The sequence below is a fragment of the Cygnus olor genome, chromosome 5, assembly GCF_009769625.2.
Source record: "Cygnus olor isolate bCygOlo1 chromosome 5, bCygOlo1.pri.v2, whole genome shotgun sequence".
Classification (NCBI taxonomy): Eukaryota; Metazoa; Chordata; class Aves; order Anseriformes; family Anatidae; genus Cygnus; species Cygnus olor.
Window position 1 is genome coordinate 34,886,159 of NC_049173.1, and position 22,937 is coordinate 34,909,095.

General features: G+C 38.3%; 1 protein-coding gene across 2 annotated transcripts in view; it reads left to right on the forward strand.

Moving 5' to 3' along the window:
- STARD9 (StAR related lipid transfer domain containing 9) overlaps positions 1-22,937 on the forward strand; it is a 105,521-nt gene that overhangs the window by 33,702 nt on the left and 48,882 nt on the right. For both annotated transcript variants that reach the window (XM_040557358.1, XM_040557357.1), the window contains exons 4-8: positions 14,168-14,284; positions 16,288-16,320; positions 16,407-16,468; positions 17,063-17,175; positions 21,574-21,643. In XM_040557358.1, coding sequence (XP_040413292.1) covers positions 14,168-14,284; positions 16,288-16,320; positions 16,407-16,468; positions 17,063-17,175; positions 21,574-21,643 — 395 coding nt within the window. The remainder of the gene's footprint in view (positions 1-14,167; positions 14,285-16,287; positions 16,321-16,406; positions 16,469-17,062; positions 17,176-21,573; positions 21,644-22,937) is intronic.

The window sequence follows — 22,937 nt, forward strand, 5'->3', positions numbered from 1 at the left end:
GTTGCTCTTCGTTAAATTTTTCGTGTTCTGAACTTCAAGAGTGGAAAATAATTTTAAAACGAAACTGCATTCAAGTAATTTTTTAGAGCTTCACTTTTTGTGCTTTTTCAAGTCTTCATGGAATACTTTGAGTCAATTTTCAATGTAACTTTTGAAAATCGATACTTCTGGGTTTTCATTTTTTTCAAGATTATTTTGCTTTTTTTTAGTTTATAGTATTTATGTAGACAAAATTCAAGACACTTTATTGAAACAGTGACTGTATCACCTTCCCCAACAGTCATAACTGACATTTGAGGTGCAGTTGAGGCCAAGCACAGGTGAGCTCCATGAACACTTGCAAGGATCACCCAGACTTAGCAATTATTCTAGCGATGTTATGATGCTATATGAGGGTGCAGAAATGAGCTTATTTCTAAGAAAGTGTATTCTAGTCGTAAGAGTTGTTCTCCAGTGCAGTAATTTTAAGAGCTGATGATCTAATAGCAAAAACATTAACTTGAATTATCTGATACGTGAAAAGAGAATACCCATTTCCAGCTGAAGGGAGAAAAAACAAAATAGTTATTTTGATAAAGTCCTGCTGTTCGAGTATTACAGAAGATTCTTAGCTCTTACTGAATTACTGAAAAATTTGGATCACTGCTTTTATTTCCCTCTCCTTGTAATAAAATCAAGGAACAACCTTTTTTTCCATCACCATCCTCTGTTTTCTTACAAACAAAATTAATGGGCAGTTATTTTCAGAGACAGATGAGAATCAATACATGTCCCTGCTGCCTTAAACAATAAAACTTACTAATTTTTTGTTGTTGTTCTTTACTTTTCTTTCACATGAAATCAGACATCCGCTAATGACCTGGAAGCCTAGCCAAGAGCTAGCAGTGGTGGGAGAATAAGCAGGATATTTATAACTTCATTATTATCCGTTATTTATTCCTTACTCTTTCCATTGTAAAACAGAGAGGTTTTTCTTTTAATACTGAGTTGTAACAGCTTTCTCAGAACTTATTTTGTTCATGTTAAGATGATATCAGCAAAAGTGTTCTTTTTTTCCTAATGGTATCACAACACTAAGTGTTGTGATTAAAAATCCTGTGATTTTACTGCTTTTAAGACAGTAAAGGACATGAAGTCACTGCTGGGCCAGCAAACTAGGATATCTAAAGCATTTCCTGCTCTCGGTGGAGTAAAACAGTGTGACTGTGGGGAGCTCATGCTGCTTTTTCCCCTGTGACGTGAGTTTTTGCTAGACCTTTTAAAAAAAAAAAAAAAAGCTGAAGTTTGTAGTTTCCCCTGTGATTTCATTCTCACGTTTTCTGCGTGAGTCCACTCAGGAAACCTCTTCCTTCACTGTGCACTGGTGAAGATGCACAGAGCAGAGGTGAAATCTGCCATCAACTCAGCAAAAAGTGCTTGTGGGGATAGAACAGCACTCAAACCTCCGAATCCCACGTTGCTGGCACAGTGCAACAAAATCAGCTGCGTGTCAAGCTGCTTGTAGACACAGGGTTGCAAGTTGTGTGTAGCTATTTATTTGTAATTTTCTCCTTTCTCCTCTAAAAATTACAGAAGGTTTAAGGAACTAGAGTATGGAGTGGTACTACAGAGTAGCCAGTCTTTTGCACGAGGTAGGCTTAATTAAAAAATCCTGTTTTTTGAGCATGTCTCACCTTTTGGTGTTTAATTTTTCTTTTAACACACCATCAGTTTGACACCACCCCCCAGTTACCTTTTATTGCAGTAGTACCATGGCAGAGGTTCCCATATCACAGGAAGACTTGCTTGCTCTCCAGCCTCACAGCAAACAAGGTGTTCTCTGTAGCGGGGTTGTAGCTGGGGTGCCTTCCTGAAGTCTAGGATGGAGATCCAGAATTGTTCAACTCTTCTGACTTCTCCTTTTGATGCATATGAGAACTTGTATGTGCCCAAGTAACTGCACCTTTAGGGGCCATATTAAATAAATGGAACAGGGCTCTTGGAAAAACAGAGCACCTGTAGGAATTCTGTTTTAAAGAGCCTCTGTATAGAAAGAAGGTTCAAGTCTGAAGCTGGACCTCTGCCAAGTGATCTGCAGATTTAGATCAGGAAAAGGATGGGTTATCCTAGGGGACTGTTTCTTTCCAGCAATTTCCCTTAAATAGTGATGCTCTGTGCCCTTAAATAGCGATAACCATTAGCTGTGGCAGAAAAATGGCAGATGTTTGTGGTGAGTCTTCCTAGCAAGTGTTTGCTGCTCTCCTGGACAGAATTACCAAGCCTAACATCTGCCTTGCATTTCAGTAAACTAGATCAAAGGGGTTTCACTTGGTTGCTAATGGATAGGATGCTCCTATGCTCATTCAGTAGGCAGAAGAAATAGCAGAATAAAACCCAGGTGTTAACACAAGATGTAATGTATAAATCTTAAAGTATCCATTAATAAAGCCTAAAGTTATGTAAGTTGTTTTCTGTGTAGAAAGGTTTATCACAACTGTATCCGGACTGAGTCAGATAATGGTACAGTATCACAGGCTGTGTTTTTTGGACTGCATCACTGTTGCATTCAGACTGTGGCTGCTGTTTTATAATTCCAGTGATAACATAAGAATCTGTGCTGGGCAGGAAAAGAGGGATCTGAGATGAGTGTGTGGTTTTGTAAAGGGAGATGAAAATACCAGGTGGTGTTTTTGTGATGGGTATCTGATCTTTCAGGTTGATGTTTACAATAAAACACCAGCAACTTTTGAAAAAGACGATGGAGTTGTGCCTGTGGTGTTGAAGCACTTTGGCAGTTCTAAAAATTTCAAATTCTTGTCAGAACATTTATAAATTAGATTGATGTAGTAAGCATAGTTTTTTTTTTTTTCTCACAATGAGAGAGGTTTTTGATGAACAGGTAAGGTCTATTTTCATGATGGTGTAATTCAATGACAAAAAAGGAAATAGTTTCTCGTTCTCCCACCCTCCATCCAGAGGAACAATATATATTTATCACAGTTTCTATGACTTTTTCTAGCATTTTACAGTTACATGTAAATATCTTTACTGAGCCTGAACTTCCATGCTGTTAAATATTGTGTGTGTGTGTGTGTGTGTAAGTACTTTACCACGTACACAATAAACTGCTTTTGCACTGGAAAAAGTTACAGCTGATAAGATGGACAAAGAAATCATTGTTGTATTCCACGGGGGGGGGGATTAAAGCACAAAGGGATTTAAGGACAGGCAGGAAGCCTGTTGGCAGAGCCAAGACCTGAGTACTCTCAAGTTCTTGTGCAAATGCCCCTGCCACAGGCCAAACTGCTTGAGTTGGAGGGAAGCCTGCTCTTTCACTCCGCTATTTCCTGTTCGACTGGGAAAAGAGACTGAAAAGGCTGGACAGAGGGAAGGAAAAGTAATCCTGGCTGTGAAGCTGTGGCCTCCTAACAAGAGGGAAGAAATTTTCCCAAACGAACTGACAAATGGCTTTTTTTTTTCCTGCTCTCTTTGATTTGAATGGGATAATGTCGCTGAAGTAATCCTAATGTCACAGTAGAGGTTTCTGTGCAGTTGATCAGCATAATGCACTTCCCTTCGCTTGCGTTTCCTGTGTGCAGAAAGCCAATCAGCTGACATTTATTCAATATTCTTTAAGAGAAAACACATGCAGAAGAAGCCTTGCATTATTGGAGCAAAACCCTAGATTTATTTTCAGATATTTCTTCCTTGAATCCTCTTTCTGCCTTTTCTTATTGAAATTAATCTTTGGAATTTTGTGGAGATTTCAGAACAGAGGCTCTCATTATTTTTGCAGGAAACATTCAGTTATGAATTTTATTTCATGATTTTTTTTCACCTTAAATGCAGGTCTTGGGTGCTGCATATCAGATGTAGCAGCAATTTAATAAAACAGAATTGGTACAGACAATGGCACAGACAATACAAGTTGTAGGTGGGCCAGTTTCTGTAAGGAAAACATGCCAAATATGAGGCACTGTATATCTGCAGTTCATAGTGAAGGTGGTAGCAAATAGATACTACAGAACTGAGCGTCCTATGTCTTATTATTCAGAAACTTGCTTAAAAACTGTCCTGACCTACTTGTTGAAAGCAATTTTATGTGTAAATAACAGTACTCTTTTTAATAAGTCCATTTTGTACCTGTATCTGCTGTAATTGTTTTGATGAAGTCCTGAAGTTTTCTGTCTACTGGGGAGGCATCTTTGCTTATGTGCATGGCAAGTCTTAAATGGAAATTGAGCAGATGAGTTTTTTCAGCATTTATAAAGTCAATTGTTCTATAGTGAAAAGCAGCTGTTGGCCATAATGGTCCTATTTAAGTTCAGTCTCTTCCTCTTTCATTAAATCAGTGGTATTTTTAAATGCTATTTTTAAATTGTGCTGTGCAAGAAGATAATTTTCTTGTGGTTTTGGCACTGGTTATGAACCAATGGGAATTTAATGTTAGTATTCTAAGTTTAGGCTAATGTTTTATAGTACAAGCAGTATTCTTTTAGTGAGTTGTTTGTTGATATTGATGTTCGTGGACTCTGACTTTAATAAGTGGTGATTTTATTTATTCAAAACCTTTTTTTTCTTTTTAAATTACCAAAAATTTTTATTCATGTCTCATTTTCCTTGACCACACTCCCCTGGAGTTTCTGAAGTTTCCAAGATTAGTTTAGATTCCTGATGATGATATTTAATATTGACCATTTCGGACACTTGCAGATCAGGAAGTACTTACTGTACCAGTAAGACATGATAAACCATTTTATGAGCTTTTTATTCCTAAAAGGTGTAGCTTGTTCCTCCCTCCACGTCTGCTCCGGTCAGAGTTGGTCCTGGCCTGTCCATTGTAGTCTAAGCCAAATGCAAATACTGCTTACCAGAAGTTATTTAAGGTTAAAAACAAACAAAAGTAATTTATCAGTGATGTTTCCTTAAATTTGCAAGCGTAGCATTGCATGCTGTCCCTGGAGGTTTACTGGATTTTTTTTCCATGTCGCTTGGAGACTTGGCATATATTTCACTTTCCCAAATTATTCAACCCCAAAGCATAACAGACAATTTACTGTAGTTTAAAACAACTCTTTTTTTGTTTCCTTCTGCAATTCAGATCCTGATTGGGTTAAGAAAGGACAGCTTTATACTCTTGAAGTTCATATTGCCAAAACTTCATTCCTGTTAGAATGCCCCCATTATCTTTAAAATTAAAGTATTTATTACTGTAAAAGGGACATTATCACACAATAAAGAGATTGTAGTTACAATGTCAAATACGTATTTGCTATCAAGAACTGTCCTAGTTGCATACAATTAATTCAATGAAAAGTCAAGGATACTGATATAACTGGGCCTTGTGCTAACTATTCACTAGCATTGAATCGTATGCATTAAAGGAGAGTTCAATGATTGCCAGCTGTTTGTCAGGATCAAAAGAAATCTGACAGCCAGCATGCTTCTATCTTGATTTGTATGTGATGCATAGAAAGGTTGTAACATAACAAAGTCCCAAGCTATCACTGTTGATAATAAATGTCTGCCACTTATGGTGTCTGGTTGGATGTACTCCATGCAACAGTTTTTCTTCTTGGCACTAGCGCAAAAATTATGTATTTTCATTCCAGAAGAAAATACCGTCATGTGTCTGGTACGCGTATTTGTATGCACACGTGTGAGTCTTATGATAAAATATGATATACTCAGGCTGCTAAATAGGGTATATTTCAGTGCCTTAAAAGCTCTTTATAGTAGCTTTTCGTCTTTCTTAAATAAATTTTGACTTTGAAGCCAGCAAAAGAGATAGTTGAGAAGGCCTTGCACGGAAGGCTTGTTGCAATAACTAATCTGAAGAGAAATGATGCAACTGAGGGAGGGGGGGAGACAGAGGAGAAAGATGTTGATCAAATCACCAATATTCCAGTGCACTGGCTATGCCTTTTGAAAACAGTTTCTCTGCTTTGGAGAGATGGTGTAGTACTTGAAGGCATTGATGATTGCAAGGTCCTTCTGCACTTCGGGGCTAGGATCTTGTAAATTCCTGCATCAGCTGATGCAGTGTGCGCTTGGACTCTCCAAAGCTTTGATCTTCACCTGAGTAGCAATTACATACCTCATATGCACAAGTGTGATTTATATTTCAGCCTGGTATTGTAACCAAAGAGGAATGAAAGAGTTATTTGTATTTAAAGGGTCTAAATAAATGGCTCCAAAAATTATCAAGAAAACAGGTGAGATGAAACCGAATATAGTTATATTTTTAACTGAATGAAAAGTAGCCTCAGTGACATAAACCTGTAAACCTTAACTTGTTTAAAAAAAAAAAAGGTTTAAATGCTTTTTTTCTAGTATGGATGAGCTATAACTAATAGTGTAATTTTTGAGAACTTAAGTTCCGTGATTCTTTATCTGAGTTAGAAATAAGCTTTAAAACTTTAGTTGCTGCTTAAGAATCAGTAAGTGTTGTACCTTAGTAGATAACTAGTCCTGGTTTTATATGATCCTCCGTGGTTTCTTAGAGGCAGGACTCCTGCTACAACCGTTGTGTGTGCTTCTAACACAGTACAGCTGCTAATGTAAGATTTCACAGTGAGTGGCATAACTTCCCTGCTCTGTAAGTACTCTCCTTCAACTCTTTGAATGTTTTCTTGTGACTTCTAATGGAGTATTGAAGTACGTTTTGAACTGTTTCAGTGATCTGTTTTCATGCTTGAAGTAAATGATTCTTACCTGTTATATAAACAGGTTCAACCCCAAATATGTTCATATTGCAACAATTTGGACAGCATTTTGGTATGCCTGAGCTGCAAGTATAAGGCATTTTAGCTAAGTTTTAGACCAAAACTTCCCCTTTCTCCCATCTGTAATGGAAGTCCTATACTGAGGACTTGTATGAATCAGGATTTACTGTATTTGAACTGGAACTTGGTATTTCAGAGTGAGCATACCTTAAACAATAACAGTTGTCTTAGTGCCCTCTCATGATTTCTTCAGAAAGACGTTGTTTTATTCACTGTTAGCAGAGCTGGAAGGTAATAAATTTGTTTCACAAATCACCATGGGATATGTACCAGATACAGCTGGGCGAGTACAGAAACAAGGCATAGCAAAGACAGTTAAGGCTTTACTGAAAGAAACGTTCTTGCATGGAACAAACTAAACAGTGCCACTCACGTAGAGCAGCCACATACGGAAGACACAGTCTTTTCGGCTAAATGGCTTACTTTCTGCAAGAAGCTAAATCCAACTCATGTTCTTTGACAAGAACACGTTCTTATTGTCTTGAAGTTTAACTTCAAAAGCAAGACTTGGGAGAATCCAAGAAGAATCTTTTGTTTTCTTCTTTTCCTAATGATCAACAAACCCCGTGATTTCATTCATTATATTCTGAAATACGCTAGTACATGTGTCTCGAAGTGATTAATCATAGCACATTTTGTATAATGTGCAGCTGTTGATGCTGACGGATATTTGGACTAATGCCTCTGATATTAGCACAGAAAAAGCTGTAATTTTGGTTATTTCTTTAAACAAGTCATAAATTCATTGCTATGCTTCGCTTCTCCATTTATCTGCGGTACACTAAAACTAAGAGGCTTTTCTGACTAAATTGAGACTTTCAACTAAACTAATTGTAATTTCTCCTCACAAAATTAGGGAGGGTAGCTTATCAGAACAAATACAAAACAGTCCAATTCAGCTTTTAGTAGGATTTCAGTAAATACATTTTGAAATTCTAATTCATTATCATCGTAGGGTTATGGCATTGTCTTTGGAATTACCCAGTTTTGTTTGCAGTAATATATCTTCTCTCAAGGTCCAGTTCAAGAAGGGCTCTTTTGAAACACGTTTGAATTGAAGCATCTGAATAGCCCTGTATATTTAATGGAGAGTAAACGTAACAGAGCGTAGCATAACTGGGACTTTGGAGTTCAGTGCTCTTCTTTCAAAGAGTGCAGTGTAGCTGGAGAGATACAGAGCACCATAATTGGCACAGTTAGAACTTCCACAGCAATTTAGGCCAAGATCCCAAGGAGATTGCTGGACACTAATAAGAACATCCCACTATTTTTACTTACACTTTACCTGTAGGAATATTGGACCATAAAAATGTTAAATGAGTTACACAATGCCATGCAAAAGTTTCAACAACAAAGCTACAAATAAAATGAGGTTCTTCCAAGTTTCCAACTTTATGCGGATGGCATAGCTAGTGCTGCTATCCCAAAGGTTTGCCAGCTTGTAAAAATTTTGTGTTATAAATAGATCAATTCCCTAAAGATCTGTGACGAACCTTCAGAAAGAAAGGTATTTCTTAATGAGGAAATTTTTGTAGTATTAAGATACTTTTCAGGGCTACCTTTATTTCAGTTTTAAGAGGTTCTACCATATGAAATACAGGTTTCTAAACCAAAATGGAGTACACAAGCTGCTTATAGGCCACTTCTGTGTATACCATGAGACATGCAAAATTCCTGATTTTGTGAGATATTGATACTTTGAAGGGAAGGGAGCACACACTCACCTTGTTCCTGTTACTTCCAAGATAATACTCCCTATATTTTCTTATTCCTTTCCTTTATGTTGCTTGACTCCAATCCCATCCTGTTTGCTGCCAAGTCCTGCCCTTTGGACTCCAGATCTACAAAACATCTGCCTTTTACACTTCTCTCACTGAGGTTCTTCATTCTCCATTTTGACCCAATGTAATGGTTTCCTGTGTTTTGACTTCCAAACTCAACCTTTCTTTTATCTTTCCTACTAATTTCTTGCTCCCAATGGACATGACTCCCACCTTTCATCCCTTAACTCTACCCAGTTTGGCTCCATCACCCTTTTCTTATCAGTCCTAATTTCTTTTCTTTCTTTCCCTTCACTGTTACTGGTTCTCAGTAGTTGTAATTTTGCCTAGTTGTTCCCCAGCCTTCTCTCAGTCTTCAGATCTGGCTCTTGCTGTTTTGAACTTAGCTCAGATTCTTCCCTTCTTCCTGTGTTCACATTCCCAGCCACTGAAAGTCATTGAGCTGCTCACTCAAGAGGAGCTTCCTCTTTCTTCTGCTCTGAATTTAAGTGTTTTGTCTTAGGCATGTTCTGGCTCACAGCAGTCCAGTTTGGAAGCTCAGTGAAAGTCCTTCTCAGCTCATGAGCTGGAGCATGTCCAGAGCAGGAAGAATATACAAGAGAATTAGCTGTTGAATGATAGAATATCTCAAGTTGGAAGGGAAGGATCGTCAAGTCCAACTACTGAAATCTTAGTCTCTACTGAGTATGTAGCAATTGCAATCTCTTATCCTGATTTCCTGAAGAAATACAATTTTGCAGTGGTTGTCTGTTTCTGGCCCACATTTCCCAGTAATTTTTGAACAAACTGGCTAGGTTGAACCAGATTTGAAAGAGGGGTGGAGATTTTGGATATTAGGTTCCCAGAAGTTTTGCGTGCTAGCTGGGTAGGGAAGGTACCCTAATAGTGCTTCTACTGAAGGAAAGTTCAGGGTTCACTGGAGGCCTTGGGGAAACAGTTGCGGTGGCTCAAGGACTCTGTTACGATCATTTCGCATGATGAGCAACTGGTATCTGTAACTGGTGAGTCTTTATTGGCCTGCATGCTCATTTGAGTTCTGAGTGCCTGTCTTGTCCTTGGTGTATAGATTTACTGTCAGCGATTACTTAAGTAGATTTCTGAACTCATGAGACTGATCTGTAGGCTGTACAATGTCAAGGAACTTACAGCCTGTGTTGATGGATGATTCATGCCAAGAATCAGTTACAGTGATTTGCAGTGCAGTCATTAATGCTCAGATGCTTTCCAAATAACTTTATTGAAGAAAAACACATTAATCTGTTATAAAGGTCAGCACCATATTTACAGCATCACTTTCTTCAGTACAACCTCACTGAGAACAGGGGGATTGCAGTGGTATTACTGAAAAGAAATGTCAGAATCGCTGTTTAAGATGTACCTTGCTCAATGTTTATCACTGTACTCTAAAACAATGGCATGATTATGGTCAAGTGTTGCATGCTGTTCAGCTCCAGGTGTTAGATGTGATTGCCTGTTTAGTTAGCAGGTTGTCACAACTATTGCAGGGTCCCTGGAACAAATCATCACTCAGTTTAGAAGCAGAAACTATGCTGGGACAGTATAGGGACACACCGCATACTGTCCACATGTGGCCAAATTCAATCAAGTTATAACTTGCGAAAAAGAGTGAATTAGGAGCAATGGAAGATTCAGAACTGTTGTGAAAGAGAACTCTGAAACAAATACAGGGTCAAGTTCCACAGCTCTTACTCATGTAAGAAATCCCACTGCATTCAGTCCTGCTGAATCCCACCAATCAAGTAAAATAAAAAGCAACAGAGCTAATTGCACAGATTGAATAAATATCGCAATTACTATTTTTAAGTGGAGCTTCCATATAGAAGAAGGGCTGTAAGTAAAAACAGATGTTGAAGCACTGCTCCAAGCAACCTCTGAGAAAACCCAACCCCCAGCTTAATCCCTGCTTTTGTATTTTCCCACAACTCAGAAGGCAAGCCTCATGGACAAAGTGCTGCCTGTGATCTTATTTTATACTTTCCAATACGTACATGATTTATAAGGAACATTTTTCTCTCAGTTTTAGTTGTGGAATCAGGAAACATTTAGATCTGAAGAGCATAACAGAATAACTGCTTTAGTAAAAGCTCTGGGAGGATTTTTAGTGGTAATTCCATTCTGCTGCTGGAAAGAAGAAACTTTCCTCTCCCCTTACCACATCAAATACAACTTTTCCTACTTACCTACAAGGTTCAGAACCCACATTGCAATTGTTCTTTTGTTTTTTTTCACCTTTCTTTTGCCTGGTGCTTTGAAGGTACAGCTTTCAGTTTTTGCCTAGCCCATTTTAAGCCGCCTCTGATGCTAACGCTCAGGCTATTAAAATTCCTGGTGCTAAACTTTCCTCTTCTCCTCTTTTCTCTTAAACTGTGCACTTTCATAGTGGCACCTTAAAATTGACATGTTCATGTGCTTCTTCTGTACTATTCATTTAAGCCCCTTCTCTGTCTTTTTGTGCGTTGCTGTGTTCTTTATACAAGTTCTAAACCAATGTGATGGCAAATATTTTGTTTCCATGTCCCTCTATATAGGAATATCTGTGAAAGTAGTGTGATAATATTTTTAATTTCACCATAACTTTTAACCATCACACTATGTCAGTTATTTTTTTCACTCCTCCATCAATTATGCACCACTGATGTATTTTGCTATTACATACTTTAGTTTTTCTGCCTTTAAAAGTTGACCTTTTTATGGTATATTGTTCCTCATAAGGAATTACTAGCTAGCTGTGTTGCAACCAAACTAGGACTTCTTTGTGTATACTCTGGACTTTGTGCTTTCATTTAATTATTCAAGACTATAATTAGTTGTTCCTAATAATAAACAATACAGCTAAGGAAGGATATGTAAGGTCACTCACTGCCTCCTGTGGACTCCTGGAGCTGGGGCTTCCTCTTGCCCACCCCTTGGAGGCCAGCCCTGTGTGCCTCAAGCCCTGGAGGTGTCTCCATCCCACACTGATGGATGGGGCAGCTGCATTCCCCTTTGTGGGTGCAACCAGGCATGAGTCTTGGTCTGCATCCTAACAGTACAGCTGCTGGCAGGGACAGAGGATACAGGACCATGATGGAGCCACCCATGTGGGCTGCCATAGAAGCCTCTGCCTTCAGCAGCACCCACGTACAACGCTAGCACCACATACAAAACATAAGCATAGGCAGTCAGGTCCCCTTTTTCCTATCCAGCTGGTTGGGGTTCAAATTGGCTGGTGAAAATGCATGCCCCATAACTCTCCAGGTCTAGGAATGTGCACATGCCTGTCTGCAGGTCCCTCAGATACCAGCATGGGCCTATCTAATACTCTTGCCTGGAGCCTGAGCACTATTAACTGCTGGGCAGGTCTTTTGCTTGCCTGGTAGCCCAGCTTGCTGCTCACTAGCAAATGTGCCTGTGCTCACAAGCCCCCTTGTGCTGAGTCCCTCAGCTACCACCCTGGGCCCTTCGTCCATTTAATATTCCTGGCTGGGCTGTGGATCTCCTGTTCACTGGCACATCCCGTTTGAAGTTCACCAGCAAATTGCACAAGTGCACATCAACATGTACTGTGTCAGGAGAAAATGTCAGCCCTCCAAACCCCTCTTTTCCCATTACCCTCTTGGCAAGCAGCTGGCACCCGGGCCCTCAGCTCTGATGCTGAGACCCTCACTTGCTTCACCCCAGTAGCTGGCACCTGGAACCCAGGCCCTCTGACCCGTGGTCCCCTCTTTAGCTGCTGATACTGAGACAGTCAGCCTGCTCCAGTTCCCTTAGTAGCTGGTACATAGATCCTACGGCACGCAGTCCCACTCCAGTTGCTGTCACTTACTCTCACTCCCTCCACTTGCTGGCGCTGCTGGTGCAATGCCTGCTCACCTTCTGGCTCCATCACCAGCCCCAAACTTGCTCCAGTCTCACCAGCTGCTGGCATCTGGTCCTTACAGCACATGCGTGGGGTAGAGTGTGTGGTTACATGGGAACATCAAGAAATTATTTAATAAGAAAATAACATTGGCTGTGGTGGTCAGGTATGGGGCTCAGTCAGACAAGCATACTGATCTGCTGCTTCTGTGAGACCAGCCACTTCTGCGCTCCTTCCTCTTCCCCAGTCCCCTTCCCTTAAACGTACCTTAATAAGCTTTGCATAGCCCTGCAGCCACACCTCAAGTATCCCAAATCTTTCTGTTCCTCTTATTTCCCCTGGCTTGTTGCTTAGCAAGTCCGGCTTGGCCCTCTCCAAAGCTACACGTCAGTTTCTTCGTGGCCCATCAGACACGGTCTGGAGATTCTGCCTCTGTTGGCCCTTGCCAAGTCTGTTTGTGTCTGTGTGTTTTGTTTATGACTTTCAGTGTTACTTATGGCTCTCTTTGAATTGAGAAGGTCCTTGATCTGATAACCTGAATGAAGCAGATGTTCCCACATTCTACATACCTTTACACATATAGGCAGGGGTAGTCAAGTTCTTCTAAATGGGGATATTATTGATTCTTCAGATGAAAATTAGCTTCTTGTCTCAGTTTGAGTTGAAGTACAATCTGAAAATAAAAGTCTCAGGAGGGGGATTTTAATCTCTTCTGGGCAGTTTAGATGGAGTGGTAATAACTATGAAGTTCATTTTTCTATTGAATTATATATCAAATTAATACATTTATCTGTCTGGTGGAGAACCAAATGACCTGGTAACGGAAATCCTATGCATCATTCTATATACCTTACTTAGTTTCCTGTGTGAATGGCAAAATCATTAATAGTTGCAACATTTCTTTTGAAAGGCTAATGCTATGTTAAGGGCTTGGCGGCCTGCCTACTTGAACCTTTTGATCCAATGTGCACTTCCTAGAAAACTTTGCCAGGTGTCTTTTCAGCTGGTCTGTGGCAAGGCTTTGATGTTCTGAGAACATGGCCACAATTCGGGGCAGCTGTGTCCTCCGAAAAGGAAAGGGGAAGCAGAATGAACTATTATCCCGGCCTTGCAATGTGAGTAGTCTAGCTGTCATGGCCCAACTTCTGCAGCCGCAGCGAGACCAATGTGAGGTTTGGAAGCCACTGACAGTGGTAGCCATACCTGACTCTGTGTTAGGAGCAGCAGAAGGCACATCACTGTGTATGTGCCATGAACAGAAATGCATTTTAACATTTGGTGGCATTGCTTACTGACCAAATGGGTCAGAAAGAAGCATTGCCTGGGTGAAGTATAGCTTGCAGACTATGGGTTAGGCTTTGGTTTTGACCTGTAATTCTCTTGTCTAATGCTCCTATTGATGTCATTGCTTCAAAGAGATGCTTTTCTGCTAGATTTATAGTGAGGACTAAAAATATGGGTGGTTGGGGAAAGAGGTTCCTCAAGAATTTATACGTCTTTTATTTTAAGCATAAAATAAGAGAAGGCAGGCAGGAAATCACGGTTAAACAGTGCTCAGTTTGTGTTTGGCATACCAGTGTCTGGACGATCTGATGGGCGAATGCTGGACACTTAACATTGTGCCTGATAAATTAGAAATACAAATGCTATGAAGCTCATTGTTCACATGGTGTTATTAAAGCTGAAAGCTCTACAAGTAATGCAGGCTGTTTCTAGGGAGGTATGTTACTCATGGACTGTTCTGTCTCTATTGGTCTTTCCAGGTGTTCCAGGACCTTGGCACTTCCGTGTTGTCAGGTGCATTTAGAGGATACAACATCTGCCTTTTTGCATATGGACAAACAGGTTCAGGAAAAACTTACACAATGATGGGAACACCTGTGAGTTACACCATTTGTTTTACACTTAGGGTTGAGGGTGGGATGTAGAAACGTTTTATTCGTAAACTGTGATTATGGTGCTGGTTTAGCAGAATGCTCGTGTATGTTTTTTCTTGGTGTTTTTTATATATAAAATAAGAGACAAGCCTTTAGCCTTAGGTAAATAACATAGCATCGGCTAAAAAAAATAGTGAATGTGGTGGTGTTGAAATATTTCTTATTTCTTTATTTTACCGTGTGTGAAACTTATTGCTGACTTAGAAGACATACTTAGAAGTATTTCTTCTCATGGATTTTTTTGGCAATTTTAGCCATGCTGAAATTAAATTATGTTCACAAATAAATCTGGATACAATTCAAAGGAATACTTTTATAACAAGCTTCATTATCTACTTGAGACATTTATCTGTTGCAGAAGCTATACTTTGGCCTGTGGAAACTAATATTTGCTTTGCTTCCAGCTTTGAAATGAATTGAATGGTGTTTTTAGAAACTGTTGCATGTTAAGTTACTTGGCTACCAGGAACCACTTAGAGCGCCCTTTACCCTTGATACTCAGTTTGATGGGAGTCAGTTGAGGAATTCCTGTGTTTGGCTGCAACGCAAGGCAATTTGATCTCTATCCATAAATATTATTGGTTGTTGGTTAAGTGTGAGTTGCCTGTTAAAAGGAGAAATTCTATTTAATGTTTTTTTGAGTGGGCAGCTATTTACTTCCCCTATGCTAATTCAGTTTATAAAGTGAAATACAAATAAAATTTGTTCAAGCTCCAGAGATACAAAAAGACTGTTCTGGCATGGTTTGTGCTTTTGACAAGAGTTTGGGTTTATTTATTTATTTTTAATCCACAGACATCACCAATTGGATTTTGTCAGATCATGACCTGATTCTCTGTTTTGTTTTAAATCAAGCTTAGCTTCTTGAAATGTTAAAATAAAAGTTAATGAGAGATAAACTAGGCCATTTGTATTAAATTATTTTGGAAATATTTTAGCAATTCAGAATAGCCAACTCTTGAAATTATCATTATTTCTTTCTAAGAAAATTGCCAGGTTGTCATGTTTCTTAGATATTTCTGGCTTATAAAGTGATTTCTTTCTCTAATGAAATCCTGCTTTGATTTAATCTTTAGTAATGTGCATTCACTGTGAAACAGTGTTCATAACTAGGAAGAATCAAGTGTCTAAACTGAACTTTTGTCTGTGGTAGTATATTTACTTGAGGAATCCAGAATTTCTTTGTACCTGCAACCCTCTTCAAGCATACCCTTTAAAAGCCTTTCATGCTCTTCAGCAAGGAGATTCCACCTAAGCGTGAGATTCTCTCTCAGGGTGCTGCAGTCGCCAAAGTGTGAGCAATCATGTCAGACAGTTTGTTACACAAAAGCATAGTACTACTTCAGTGCTATGTAGCCCGCTGAGGCAAATTTTAAATTGGGTAGTTTGAGTGTTTTTAGCAGCTCGTATCTTTTCTCTGACAGACCAGATTTATAACTCTAGAACAGAAAGTTCTGTGATGCCATAGCACAAAATAAAGTAAGTAGAATAAGGAAAAATAAAATATCAGTAACCGATCAAACTAGTCTGTATTGTCCTGGCTTTACCTACATTGAAACACCCCTGACAAAGGCCTGCCCAGTGTCTTTACATCAAACAGTGCTTGGATTTAACCCAGCAAGTCTCTAAATTTCTTATTGATGCTGTGTAAGTTGCTCTAAAATGACTTTTGCTACGAGAAGCATTTTCATTGAAGCTAAGACAGGTGATATTTCACAGCACACTAGTCCCGTGCTAGGTGCTTCAGCTGGAGTAGTAGGGCACCGCCATGCTGTACTGAACTGCAATACAGAGTGGTTTGTGTTGTAATCTACCATACAGTCATAACCTCAGTGCTGTACCTTTCCATCCTTTTCTTATTATTTGGGTTTTATTTAAAAATTAATTTTGCAACAATGATAGCAAGTATATTGTTTAATTTTATTTTTTTGTGTTGTTATTTGAAGGCATCCATTGGGCTGACACCTCGTATATGTGAGGTACTTATTTTTTGTTTCACTTGCAATTGTTTAAGCTGTTAGATTTTCTTGATGGATTTAAAATGTACATCAACTGGTTTGTGCAGGGCCTCTTTTCAAGGAAAGATGATTACTCAGACCAGACAGCGTCTTGCAGAGTAAAGGTCAGGTAAGTTTGTCATCATTTTGGGAATCCTATGGATGCTTTCAAAAATAAATTCCTGTAGTCAAACAAAGCAAAGACTAGTTTATTTTGTTTCTGTTTTCTCAGATAATAATCATTTCGGGACAAGGGGGAGAACACGGAGGAATGATGAGAAAGTGTTGGTTTCAGTTTTCTATCTCAGTATAGATCTGTCTGTTCACTTTTCTGTAGACAACTGAATTTACTTCCTGTTTAACTCCTAAATTTGAGCCATAGTTCTCCATTCCATTCTTATTCATGGTTTCCACTGGCTTAATTAAGCACTACATTTGGAAACTTGAGAATTTAAGCTTACTAGTGTTAAAAAAGCAGATTTTGTGATTTTTTAAATTGCTTGATGCCTCTTGCTTCTTGGAAGTTTGCTACTCTTAGTTCTTTCAACATGCACTGTGTAAGAAGGAGCAGTAACAGAGATAATGAATTAATTAACTTTGTCGTGAATGTCAATGCAAGATTTAGGTAGTTACACTGTCTAAGTATATTCTTTCTGTTTGTTTTTTTTTGTGTGTGTTTTTTCCCAGTTATGTGCACTTAACATTACATTTTTTTGCTTTTCAGTTTTCTAGAAATATATAATGAGCGTGTCCGAGATTTGCTAAAACAGTCAGACCACAAGAAACCTTACACACTCAGAGTCAGAGAACACCCTGAAACAGGACCATATGTACAAGGTGAGAGTTGTTTCACTACTGGCATCAGAAATATATGTAAATGTGTATCAAGTCTTTAAGTATTGCATATGTTCCTGTCCTGATCTTAATTGCTTCCACTCTTCCACAGTTACTTTCATCAAATATTTTTCTTGCTAATATGAACAAGTATAATATTCTGAAAGCTTTGCCTCTGTTATCCCATGGGCTGTATATCCTGCGCTGTTCTGTTTGTCTTTCCAGGTGTAGGTCATGTATGAGCCACAGTGTTTTGCTTTTGTTGTTTCACATCTAACTTGAGCAAGAGGTCCACCAACATCAGCTCTAAATGGGTTGTACAGACCAGCCTAAAGTCCCTTTAATACCTGTTTCAGTGCTTGGCAGCAGTATATTTGTAAAATAATAATAATAAAAAAGTAGCTGCTTGATGTTCTAGACTGCACCATGAGAAGCAATTAAAATCTATATTACCCAAATGAGAACACAATATGCTTAATTTCTGTTCTTAAAACTCATAAGGCACAGTATGAGTTATGTAAGTCTGTTATTCAAACAACATCACATACTTTTTAACTCTCACTTGCAACTACAGTCCCTCAGGTGTCTTTGTGTTTTCTAGTGAATCATAGCTTTCAAATCAGGTGACAGAAGAGACTGGATGAAAACAAAAATCATTTATTTTTCCATTTCAGATGTCTGTCTTATTTTTAGTTCTTATCTTCTCCCATAATTTTTGTACGTCCAATTCATTTCCACTTTTGATTGGTACTTTCGCTTCAGGGTCTTGCATAGCTTTGAATTGGAATCTGGCCACTGTTGCTTTGTAAATTAGCACTGATGTAAAATTTGCCTGCTACATTGCAGTTTATCTGACCAATGTCTGAAAAAAGTCCTGTATCTCAAAATCAGTACACCAGTGCAAAATCATACAGAGTAACTTTACAGCCAAGATCAGAAGGAAGAACCTTTTCTGAACTATTGCAAGTTTCAGAAATTGGCAAGTTTGTTTAGAAACTAAATGTACACATTTCGTTTTCCACCTGCCTTGTCTCTCCAGTGTGCAGAATTCTAAACTTGCCACTGGTATCAGAGTCTCTGCAAGTGCTTGGCTGGCCACCAAGTGGGTAGTAACACCTGGGAGGTATACGTTTAATATGCAAAATGCATATCTCACAGAATTTTATTGGTTCTGTCACATCAGATCAAATACTGATCTATTCTGTATTTTAAATATAGAGTTCTTGTTTCTGTTCATTTTGTAAATTCTCTTTTTTTTTTTTTTTTTTTTTTTCCCTCCTGGTTCATTTGTCTCCTCTTTTTCTTTATCACATCATTACATGTCATATTGTTATCCCTACCTCAGAGATTTAAGCTGAGATACGACAACAGCTAGGGTGACTTGTTTGAGTCAGGGATTAAATGGCCACCTGCAGTATCAGTAACAGTACATCTAACAGTTGACGGTTGTTACTGATTTCTCTCAAAATTTGAAATGAGCATTTGGGAAGTGTTTAACTTGCTTGTGTATAGGACCAAGAGACTATCTGGCATTCTGGTCATTTCAGCTGTGCTTTCCCAGCACATCAGCATCCTGTTCAAGGAGAGTTGCAAAATAGATGAATTGATGGTCTCATTAGTATGGCAAACTTATCATTCTTTGAAAAGCAGATCCATAGACATTTGGCCTTTATTGAGGCCTTTCCAAGATTCTCTTTCTACCTGCTTGTTATCAGAGAACATTATTGTTGGTGGAGTACAGATACTAATTATTTTCTTTTCGCAGCTGCTCATTCACCACACAAGAAAAGGTCTTTAAACTGCTTCCTTCCTTGGCAATTTCCATCCCTTTTCTCAGGACTGTATCTCCAGTGATTCCTTGGCTACATATAATGGAGTTTGCTTGTTTCAAAAGTAAATGAAGTTATAGCTTCTGCCAATGGGCTGGCTTGCCTTTTGTCACTATTTTGTCTTCATCTGGAACCTTCCAGGCCAAGTTTGTCATTTCTATTCCAGTTCTAATTTTTTTTTTATTTCGTTTTACCCTTTTTGAGTAAGGACTTACTACTTAGACAAAACTAAAAATTCTGGGTAAAACAGTTCTGTGTTAGAGTACTAAAATACCACTTTCCTTTTTATTAGATTTGGTAATTTGTAGTATGAGAGAAAAGGATAATGGAAAAAGGTTAACTTAAATAATATCCAATTTGTTAAGGACTAGCATCTGTATTTGCATCATACTTTTCTTGCAAGCTATCAGCAATTGTAAGGTTTGCAGACTTTGATGAGGTGCTCTCCAGTGTACTGATAGTGTGTCAGTCGTGTGGTTGGTGTCAATGATACCCAGAGTACAGTTTGCACTTGGATGAAGAACAGGCAGAGGAAAATCAGAATTTAACCATTTTAAGGATGCTTAGTTGCTCTGATATTCGCATTGTCGCGGGCAATATATTTTCCACTTGCAAGCCCAGTCAGGAAGTCCCAGCTCTGAAACTATTTTGAATAGTTTCCAGCCCATCATTTTTCCACGTAAGGGCTGTGAGATTGTAGCCTTTAAAATGCTAAAAGTGTTCCAGTGCTTCAGATTGGAATCGTTTCAAACTTCTCCCTCACAGATGGTTGCACTGTTAAGGAATCAGCCTCTCTTAAATCAGGAAATGATGCAATCTATTTTGTTTGTGAGGCGGATTTCTGGGGGAGATTCCGTCTTACTCTGAGACAGATTTCTATATGAACAAGAGGTTTTGATCTTTCTGTTGGACTTGAAGATGACCTTTCTTTCTCTACCACCCAAAAAAAAACACTTCGTTGTTACTTCTCAAGCAACATTTACAAATTTAATTTACCTTATTGAAAAACAAAATGTTCAGAACTCTGTGTTAGATTCAGAATTCCATTACTTATGGAAATGTGGATAGGCAACAATTTCTTCCATGCTTTCATTATATAAATTATTTTTATTCAGTTAAGTAAAACCCTGAAAAATGGTAGGGGAAAACAATATATGATGGTTTCCATATTCTGAGTTTTGAAGATCCCAGAACTATTGGAAAAATAAGGCCTCTTTCTCAAATGGAAAATGTGATGACTTCTGGAATTATTGTATTGGAAAGCAACACTGGAGAGCAGAAGAAAAGCTTTTCTTTGAAAATTATCCTATACTTTGAGTGTGTGCAAGTATGTGAGGGGCTTTTTTGAAGTGTGGGTTATTCATTTTTTTTTCGTCATGTCAGGAATTTATTCTAATTCTTTAACAACTATCTTTGGCTTAGATTTTGCTTTCATTTAAAGCTATGTAAGCTGTTAACATCTAAGGATAGACTCTCTGACAATGTCAGAAATACCCATTTTGGTCTTGTTGAATTTCATATTCATCTTGGCTCAAGTTCTAGCAGTATATAAGTTATTTGATCCAAATAAATAACTTTTTTTTCAGTATTCTGCCTTCATTCACACTTCTGTGGTCTGCAATAAAACAAAACCTGAATCAGTGCAGTTGTGAGGAAAAAAAGTATCCCTGGACTGCATGAAGACCTTCTTCACAACTTCAGGGTTTTTTTAGGAGCCACTGCAGTACAAATGATAATCATCACCATAAAATGCAAATGAGGCACATTAAACCAGATTTATGTGAAATACAAGCCTGTTGAAATTAATTTTGTGTGTCCGCTAGGATTTGCGTATTGTAAGGTGCTGGAAATGCCACTACAGCATAGCAGTGTGCTGCCCTCCACTGGGGCCGTGTTAGTCACAACGACCAGTCTGATTCAGTGGGCTCTGCAATGCAGTATTTCTTTCATTTGTTTTCTCTGTGTTTTGTTTTTTTTTTTAACCCCTAAAAATAAAATCAAATACAGAATGTACTGAAAGCAGAATATGTAAAAAGGCCACATGTTTCACATTTGAGTACCCTCTGGAAAGAACAGTGTGAAGACTCCTCAGCGTTGCAGACTCAAACATAGTTAAATAAACGGTAAATATTCACAGTAGATGGTTCCCAATTCTGTTAGTCATGTGAGCAGAACCATTATTCAGAGGCAGTGACCAAAAGCTTCTTTACAGGGTGTGAACCCAATTAGTAGCAATGACGTAGCTGAAAATTTCTTATGGAGCTGCAGTTATACAGGTTTTTTAATACCATTGTTCTGCAGAAAGGTTGGAAAAGGTCTGTACTTTGAAGGTACAAGGCATTTTTATACTGATGTCATTGCATCTGAAAGGTGTACTGCTATATTTTATTTTTTTAAATCATAACTGTAGTTGAGCAACTACTTGTAGAACAGGCTGATGTCTCAGTAGAATATTGTTACGCTCCTGATGTTTGGATGAATTGTTAGTATTATTTCCCAATGATTAATAAGATGAACTGATTGAAACTTCCTGAGAAAAATATGCATTTAACTCTTTTATAATCTTTGGCAGGATTATCTCAACATTTAGTTACAGACTACAAGCAAGTTGTAGAACTTCTTGAAGAGGGAATAGCTAAAAGGTATTTTCTAAAACAAACCATCTTTATTTAACACTTCTTTTTAACACTTCTTTCACCATATTTTGATTTCATTGACCTTTGTTTTACATCCAGTGTTGCCAATGCTTTGTCTATGATACAGTGTAAGATACGATGTGTGATGCTACATATCCTCATATTATCCACAATAACAGTTACAAGGACTCATGAAGTTGTTGTTTAACACATTTCTCACATTTCTTCGTAACTGAACCCGTGCTGACTTACCCGCAATATTCTGCCGTCTGTCTGGAATAAAAAAAGCATGGAATGCATTTTTTGTCTGGAATAAAAAATGCATGCCAGGAAAATGTTTTGTTGTAAACAGGCTTTATTTCTTCTCCACTTCCTCATGATGCTTTAGACTGCATAGCTTTCAATTCATTTGTTAGTGTAACTTAATGATGTATAACAGTTGAAAAGATAGCGTATTTGTTTTATAATTATCTGTTAGAATTTTATAGTTTTGTTGTTGTTCTTACTCCAAATCACAAACATCTGCCAGGGCAGAAGTGTGGGAATTGGCATACCAGTGAAATTGACAATTTTGGCTCTCATTAGTCAAGATTTTTGTTTGTTTGTTTTACTTTTTTTTTACAGGCAGCTTTGGACATCAATACAATTGCCATTAAAGTGATAGAAAAGGGTATCATTTGAAATGAACCCCCAAAACCAAATCACAGTTCCAAGATTCAAATTACTTCTTATCATAAGAAGTGTTGAGATGTTAGAATATCAGTGGTGCTGTGAAGTAAATAAAAACTAAGCTGTATTATCATAAAAACATAGAATATACAGCAGGATTAAGTTTTGCTGCTTCTGCTTTTAGCGATCAATGGATGTACCTCTGTGATAAGAAGGGAGTTTTTCGAAATAACTACAAAATTCCAGTCTGTCTACTAGTGTTGTCCTACAGTGGTCTCATTGCTGAGGAAACAGAAGATACGGAGAAAACAAAATCAGAATTTCAATATTTTGTGTGTAGGTTTCTTTGATGCTGAATTTTCAAATGAAATATTCTGCTGAGTATTTATTAGCACATTATAAATGCAAGCAAGTTAATTTTAAACATCTGCAGTCTGGCATATGCAGCCACATGTAAATCAGCAAGCTGTTACAGGGGGAGAAGGGTGGGGAACAGATCGCGGTTGTCTCACATGGCTGTCGGCAGGAGAGGAGCTGGTGGGGCATGATGGCCTGGAGGAAAGATCACGCCCTTGCATATGGGTGGTGCCTTTCGCTTTTGCTTTATAAACTTCCGTGCTGTTCCCCTGTA